Consider the following 8,919-nt stretch of genomic DNA (forward strand, 5'->3'; position numbering starts at 1 on the left):
CACTGAATAAAGATTGTGAGCTGTATGATTGATTTAAAATCATAATAAATCGTCGCTGTATGATAGGCACTTTACCCAAGAATATGTGCTTCAACTCTGAAAGTGAACCCATGCGGTGAATAGAAAAGAACTTTAAGCGTGTAACATAACGGAGAGTAACGTACAAATTAAATGGTTGTAAAAATCAAATATTTTTGACTTTAATAATCTCTTGGACAATCGTTTGCGTGTTTGTGGACATAGTTGATTTGAATTTTAATTCCATTATAATCAAAAATGGTCTTTTGACACCTATTAAGAACAGCATCTGTTGACATTTAATTTCGTAGAATTTTTCACAGTAAAAACAAGAAAATGAAATCAGATTTTTTGGCTAATGCTGGCTAATGAAATTATAAATTCGGAAAAGATGATACGTTAAGTCCGGAAATATTACGAATATTCTAGAATCTAAACAAGAAGTCATGATGAATTTGAAAAATTAAGAATGAAAATTCGCTGAAAAATAAGTCATAAACAGTTCTATGAATAATACAAGTCTTGAATATTTCTTTTAAAGGATATACTTTATCAACAACAATTTGTTCCTATCACACAACAATTTCGTGTGTTTCGTGATTCTTACTGTTTCTTTGAAGGCTCTTTTCGAAACACTGAGTCACATCTTCATGATATTTATCACATATGTTGTTTATCAATCCAAATTCTGTGATTCCGCGATTGTGTAGAATCATCGACGCGCATTTAACATCGTCACTAATGTCGTCATTTTCTAAGTATTCGCATTTTACTTTACAATATCCACCAGCATTTCGTCGTCCGCACCAGTAATCCGATCCAATTTTAAAAAGTCCTAAATAATCCTGTCCATGTGAATGTCTCGTATTTAAATCTGACCTTTCTGCTGCTATGCAAATGTGATATGGTATTTCCACTTTACTAATCTTATGCCTTAAATACAGTTCTAATGATAATTCACATATTGAATAAATTTTCGCCTGAATTAGCGAAATCGATGCCAATAAAATCACTAATTGATATTTCATAATCTTTTCAGTTCAAATGATTAGAAACGACTGGAATTGGAAATAATAACTTGTGCATTTAATTCGTTTCTTATCAATTTTTTATTTTATTTAAATCATGTACATAATAAGCTATCGACACAAGAAAATAATAATAATAAATACATTATGTGATTAAATTAGATCTGTTGATTAGTTTTCAATCATCTGTAGTCAGAGTTGGGTTTTGGGAGGGATGTCTGGAGATAGACAAAAGCTGCTTAATCTATTGAAAAATCTTAATCGGCTGTGTGAATTGTTATTTGAGGTTCTTTGCATGCTCCTTAGTAGTATTAATCAAGAACAGCACAATGCAAGTCATTAAGGCATCCTCGGGTTAGTAAGAGGAGTAGCTATAGGTTTTGATGGTCAAACCACTCCCCTTTCCTGAATACGTCCCTAGGACTTGCTATCAACGAAATCACGCAGCGGCGGACTTCTGATTGCATTTCCGAAAGACATATGACGTATAAATATGCGAAAAGTTGACAGCAAGCCAGCATGGCACTTGACCCTGGTTAGATTTGCGCAAATTTCGAATATACTCATGATTATCCTGATTTAGGTGAGTATGCTCATTTCCTGCTAGGGAATCCGGTCCTAGGTAAGAGTCAAGCCAGACTAAACCCAGATTTTCAGCAATTTCTACGTCGTGTGCTTTTCGGGATTGTGCTACTAAGGAATTGAATACTTAGAGAGTGTCAAATACTTATGGATATTTTTGGTTACATATTGTAGATTAATTATCTTAAGCATAAGGCATTTTATGTTAAAAATCTAAGTTAAGCGTAGTCATCAGCACTGTCATTAACCTCCGTTCCTCGATTCACGTTAAATTTGATATCGTGATCCTCACCATAGATGTTAAAATTAAATATGTTGAAAATTATCGATCCATTTTTCGGCAGAACATCATAGAAAGTGAAGTTCTTAATTAAAGTATTGACTTGATTTGATAAGTTCTGGTCAGTTAGGGCATCGCGTGGGAGATTTATGCTCACTAATGGAACTCTTCTTGTCTGTTTATCAGTTGTCTTTGATAGATTATCTGTTGTTGAATCTGTTGATGCTGTGCTAGTCAAAATTTGAATAATTTTGGAAGTCGTTAGCTCTACTGGAAGTGCTTTCTCAGTTACAGTCGTGATTTCATCACTTTCAATATCAGAATTCGAAGATCGAAGGTTTAAATCCTCATCATTTTTATCGGTCATATCACTTTTCATATCAGTCATTTCAGCAATTACATCATGTCGCAAATCGCTCGCGTTCCTTTGTACATCATCAACATCTATTTTTGGTTGAAATTCTAAAGTTTTATCAAAACATTCCCAAGTTTTATTGACGTAGATTTGGCAGGCTTCAGAGTTTAGATTCCATTTATCAGTTCCGTTTGTCTGGATGATATTGTAAACACAATTAACGTCATCGGAAATTTTACTGTCCCACAATTCTGAGCATGTCATGGAACAGAGGCCATCAGACGCCCTTTGTCCACAAAATTCAGCATTAATGAAGAACAATCCATAATTCTGTTCATTCTCATTTGGTATGCTAATTTTTAAATGGGATTTTAGGTCGGCTATGCACAAATATTGTGGAATATCATCAATACTAATATTCAGCGAATGTAGTTCGTGTGCTAGCTCACAGACATCAAATGTACGTATAATGGATTTAGATTCGTTATCTGTTGAAAGTGCTGTGTGTTGGAAATTTAAGGAAATTAATAAATTTTGGGGATTTTTAAAATGAAATGGAAAGACTTACGTTCTAGATTAAAATTTGATGAGTCAGTTGTGACTGGAATATCCTCAATTTGGGGTATTTCTGAGGTCAATGGTTGGGATTTGTCTAATTCATCATTTCCAGCTGATTCTGGTCTATGACTTGTCGTAACTTCCTCATAACAATAATCCAATGCATCCGAACTGACATTTTTGCACATCCGTTCATATGTAGGCCAATAATTAAATCCTTCCTTCTTATAAATATGACGAACACATTCAAAATCGTTATCAAACTGGTTATCAGTCAACAGTGCACATGGAATATCACATTCGTTAATCTTTTGTTCTGTATTGCAGTAAATATCGTCATCGATTTGAAATAGACCATACTTGATGTTTGATCTACTTATTCTAAATGCGTGTGGATTTAGTTCTGATTCATGTTCGGCAATACAAATTAATGTTGGAATTAAATTTTCTGCGAAGCCTGACATGTTCATGTGTCTAGCTAGTTCGCATTTTTCCATTCTTTGAAATTGTAGATATTGTATTGGAGATGATGTGACTGGAAGTGTTGTGTTTTGGTTTAGAGACTCAATGGACTTGTCTTGATACTCAGAAGAGTCATCATATTCATTTTCATAATCATCATCGAGAATGGCATCAAGTGTCGTATGTTCATCAGAATAATTTTGATACCGTTTTGATTGGACGTTGTCAGGATTTTTGATATTTGACTTTTTATACTCTTCTATAATCTCTCGGATACTGGTGTAATAAAGACCTTCAGTTGTAGGTGTTGGGATGGACTCTTCAGTAGTTACTGTACTATCTGATTCTAGGTCTAATATGGCTGTTGAGACTGTATTTTCTTCTAATTTTATTTCATCTTGTTCGTCGGATTCTGTTGTATGTTCAGTGGAGTCTTCTGAAAGCTGTTTTGTGAATTCCTCAAATGGATCAGTTACAATTGAAATGCTGCTTGTTAAAGAAGATATTGTGGTTGATTTCAAGTAAAGTTGCTCTTCGTTTTCTGAAGTCTTGTCAATTTTCGTTGTGGATTCTTGTTCAATTGACCTTTCGGTATTTTCTTTAAGGCTGTCACTTTGATTTAATGCAGATTCAATGGATATTGGTTCAATATTCAAAACATTTGTTGTAGTTTCTTCTTCTTCAGGGGATTTTTCTGTATTTTCCAAGAAATTCTCACTACTTAATATTTCAGGTTCAAGGATTTCTGTCTTATCATCAAAATTCAATGGAATATGTGAAGTTGTTTCTTCTTTAATGAATTTTTCGTCATTTTCTGAGAAAATTCTTGTTTTTGATACTACAGGCACTGTGGTCTCATCAACAACATCGTAAATTTCTGTTGATTGACTGCTTTTAAGCTTTTTGGTTTCATTTTCAATATTATTGTAATTTTCTGTTGTTTGATCTTCTTCGGATTTTGTTGTATCACTTTCAATTTTAATTTGATCCTCTGCTGCTTGATTCCTTTGAGATTGTGATGTATTATTTTGAACATTAGTTTGATCCTCTACTTCTAAATTCTTTTGAGATTGTGTTGTCTCATCTTCGTTTGTTGCAGGTTCTGTAGATACTTCATGACTTTCTACTTCGTGACTCCTTTTGATTAGATCCTCAACTTCTTGATGTCTCAGAGATTGTGTTGTCTCATCGTCATGTGTCGCGGGTTCTGTAATAATTTTATGATCCTCTACTTCCTTATTACTTTTGATTAGATCCTCAGTTTCTTGATTCTTTCGAGATTCTGTTGTCTCATCTTCATTTGTTGCAGGTTCTGTAGTTACTTCATTATCTTCTACTTTCTGAATACTTTTAAGTAATTCAACCTCATTTTCAATAGAATTGTCTTTTTCAGTTTGATTCTTTTCAAGGTCACTTGGATCATTTTCAAATGTGGTTTCTTCTGATACAGTCGCTGAGATTGTTGTCTGTTCTGTATCATCAACACCTTCAATTTCACTACTTTTGCTATTCTTATCTAAAGTCGTTAGATTCTCCTGAGTCACTCCATCACTTTCGTCATCATTATCTAAATTCTTAAAATTTTCCTGAGTTGCTTCATCAATTTTGACAGTTGATTCTGTTGTGTCTTTTTGTGATGTTAAATTATTTTCCTGTGATGATGTATCAACTTTAATAGTTGTTTCTGTTGTGTCTACCTGTGATGCTAACTCGTTATCCATAATTTCTACATCCAATAAACTTTTAGTTGTGGTGGTCAAGAGATTAAATTCCAATATAGCATCTGTTTCATTTTCATCTTGGTCATCAAATTTCATTGTTGTTGTCTCGTCATTTTGAGGTTCAAAAGTTGTAGATTCTGATTTTAACTCTTTAGATGTGTCAATACCTAACAGAATTTTCATTATTGCTACTACCGGTCCATCATCTTCAAAATTTCTCTCTGTGGATTCAGATGAATTTTCTGGTTCGAAAGTTGTAGTTTCTGGTTCTAATTCTTCAGATGTGTCGATGTCTAAAAGACTTTTCATAGCTGCTGTCGGTTCTTCGTTTTTAAAATATCTCTCTGTGGATTCAGATGACTTTTGTGGTTCAGTTGTGTTTTGATCTTCAATTTCTAAGTCTTCTTCTTTACGGATGTTATCCTTTGTCACAGTGGGAATCTCTGACTCAGTTGTAGTATCTTCTGTTAAGGAAGTAGCTTCTTCCTCCTTTTGGATGTGATCCTTAGTTACAGTAGAGACTTCTGACTCAATTGTGGTATCTTCAGAGATGGAAGTAGTCTCAGTTGTCTCTTCCTCCTTTTGGATGTGATCCTTAGCTACAGAAGGGACTTCTGATTCAACTGTAGTATTATCTGCGAAGGAAGCAACCTCAGTAGTCTCTTCATCCTTTTGAATGTGATCCTTAGTTACAGGAGGAACTTCGGACTTAGCTGTAGAAACTTCTGTTAAAGAAATAGCCTCTTCCTCCTTTTGAATGTTATCCTTAGTTACAGTAAGGATTTCTGACTCAATTGTAGTATCTTCTGTGAAGGAAGTAGCTTCAGCTGTAGGCAAAGTTGTTTGATCTAGTTTATTAATATCATCCACACTTTCTTGAGTCTCAACTCCAATATTGGCTCTTGACAAGGTCATTTCCAAATCATTTTCGACATGCTTTTGAATTTCGCCATCTTTTGAATCAGTTCTAACAGAATGATCTACAGCATCATCATTGTCATCGTCGCTAGGAATAGAAAACTTGCCCTCATCAATACAGCGCAATATCTTCGGCGTATATGATTTACAACTATCTTTATTGATATTCCATTCTGCTAATCCGTGTTCTTTATAGACTTTTATCATACATTCCGCGTCATCGATTAGATCATCATTTAATAAGCTAGAACATAAAATAGCACATGATCCACCGGCTTCATATTTTCCACACGTGTTATCTCTTAAGCTGAATATTCCAAATCTATCATCATTTAATAGCCTTGGTGTTAAATGTGAAATTTGATCAGCAATGCATACGTAATGGACTAAATCTTCCCAAATTTCAATAGACAAGTTTACTTTGAGTTGGTATGAAAATTCACAAAAATCCAATGAGACATCATTCGGTGCTGATTCTTTGACTGAAAAATTAATCAAAAACAATATAAACTTCTTAACTTTTTTTCATATAAGCATCTTACCATTAATCAATGTCGTCATCTCCATACGAGTTAAATCATTAAGTGTGGCTTCTGATGTGCCTTCTGTCGAATGATATTCAGTTTCACTATTTAGACTTGTTGATGGTCGTTGACTTGTAAATTGCTCAAAGCAATAATCCATAGAATTTGAATTGATATTTTTACATGACTTTTCATATGAAGGCCAGTAATTAAGACCTTCTTTCTTGAAGATATGACGAACACATTCAAAATCATTGTCAAATTGGTCATCAACTAAATGAGTACAGAGCACATTACACTGATTAACATTTCCATTGGATGTGCAATAAATTTGATTGTCAATCTGGAAAAGTCCATATCTTGATTGTTGACCATCTGAGTCAATAAATGACACATTAAGTCCTGATTCATGTTCAGCTATGCAAATGAATGTTGAAATTAAATTTTGTGGAATTCGTCCTGATTCATACATGGATTTGGCAAGAGCACACTTGTCAATTGTTTCGTAATAATTCATCTCGGTCGTGTGCTTGGTATGTGATAATTCAGCACTTATCGATTCCGCTGTTGATTTTGCTAATGAACTATTAATTAGCATTATTTCATCGAGACTTTTAGACGTAGTTTCAAGCCTTTCTGGTATTTCAACAATTTCTTTGTCGGCCGACATAATACGGACTTTTGAATGTCCTTCAATTGTTGGCTTATCATCATAGGATGGCTTTTCTAGTGTATCGCTTAAAAATTCCGTAGTTTGTTGACTTTCTTTTGGATTTTCAGTTATTACGTCGTTATATTGAGTCAAATTTCCATTAGCATCTTCAATAAAAACTGAAACTTCTGTGGATGTTGTGAATATTTTCGGCTTCATGCTTGTTTCCGCATATTGAACATTCTTAATTTGCTCTATTATGTCACTTCTATTGACAGAGTTCGTGTCTTTAAAACAAGTTGATTCTGTGACATTTTTACAATATTGCTCATATGCTGGCCAGTTTGTGAAGCTTCTAATGCCCATTTGTTTATTGTTCTTTATGGCACATTCGACGTCACGTGCTTTGACACAAGATTCTTCATCATCATGTCGATTTTCTTCTTCTATTTGTAGATTTGAATATCCAGTTTTACTATACTCTGAGATACACGACCATATCGTAGCATCTATTTTGGACAAAATGTCATACAAACTCATTAATTTTCTCGCAAATTCACAATAATCTGGTTGAACTTGAAATGTGTCATCAATATTTGCATTTTTATGGCAATTCTCATCAAGATAATTAAATTCCTTTTTACATCCAGGATTCTTATTTAATTTCCATGCCTTTTTGCCAAGTTTTTGAAATATTTTTTGTGCACACTTGACATCGTCCGTGATATCATCATCCACAAGATCCTCACATTTTATATTACACTTTCCACCTGGTCCATCAGTTCCACACCATTTCTGTCCTATTTGAAATATCCCATAATAAACTGTCTTACTTCCATTATTAATGATATTTGTTGTCAATTGTGAATATTTTTGTGCTACACATGTGAGATCCCTTGACTCATCAGCCGTTATATTGTAATTATTTGAAAGCTCATTCTCAAGTTCACACGGATTAAAGCTTCTTGCATGTATTGTCTGTGAGATGAATAAAATTGACAGAAATGATTTTATTGTGGACATGTCGCGAAGCGAGGTAAAACTAAACTGACGAGAAAAAGATGAGATACAAAATAATCCGAAAAAAATAGACGATGAGAGCTATTCCAACAGAGATGCTGAGTCGTGAGAAGTTTTTGTGATAAAAAATGTAAATTTTGTTTACTAAAAAGCCGGTTAATAATCATTTATGTCCACTAATGTCGTCACAAATTTGAGAAAAAAAAGAGTTCAATTCTCTCAGATTTGGAAGTGTGCCTTGTAAATCAATTCATCAATCATCATCCATGTGTAATGAGTTTCACTTTCGTACGTTTATTATGTGATCGATGACATAATTTTTTGGAATTTTATTTGCCTACATGACCTGCTGTTGAACATCTTCATATGGAATTTCGCCTAGCTGTATTTCATTAAAAATCCAATATTGGTCACTGAATTTGCTTAGATTAACCTTGAATCGTTAATAATTTGTATTCGCAAATGTCATCGCTTGATATCTTTCGATTTATCAAATTGTGACTGTTTTTGTAAACTGGTGCAGTTTTGTTTTGTGCATTTAACCTTGAAAACATTTTTTGAAACCGGAGCTTAGTATTGGCGAACTCCTGAAGTCATTCAGTAATCCCGTACACATGTGTTTCATGGCGGCCACATGGTCACTGACTTACTTCGCTGGTCGTACAGATCAGTTGTGATCCATGACCTCCCACAGGAGTCACTTGAAGCTGGCATTCACCTGCCAATTTGGACATTGTGGCTACATGTCATTCAAGTAGCAACTTTTATGGCAGTTGATTTAGGAACTACATGATGAGTCCG

General features: G+C 34.1%; 1 protein-coding gene across 1 annotated transcript; it reads right to left on the reverse strand.

Annotated features, from left to right (window-relative positions):
• Window positions 1-1,103: 1,103 nt before the first annotated feature.
• On the reverse strand, window positions 1,104-8,129 carry LOC139092620 (uncharacterized). Its single transcript, XM_070643096.1, has 3 exons — window positions 6,465-8,129; window positions 2,832-6,404; window positions 1,104-2,763 (listed from the first exon to the last, which is right to left on the reverse strand). The coding sequence occupies exons 1-3, from the start codon at window positions 8,119-8,121 to the stop codon at window positions 1,847-1,849; spliced, it is 6,147 nt and encodes a 2,048-aa protein (XP_070499197.1). The 5' UTR covers window positions 8,122-8,129; the 3' UTR covers window positions 1,104-1,846.
• Window positions 8,130-8,919: the final 790 nt, after the last annotated feature.

The sequence above is a fragment of the Chironomus tepperi genome, unplaced genomic scaffold, assembly GCF_022539635.2.
Source record: "Chironomus tepperi strain 1889 unplaced genomic scaffold, CSIRO-AGI_Ctep_v1 contig_309, whole genome shotgun sequence".
Classification (NCBI taxonomy): domain Eukaryota; kingdom Metazoa; phylum Arthropoda; class Insecta; order Diptera; family Chironomidae; genus Chironomus; species Chironomus tepperi.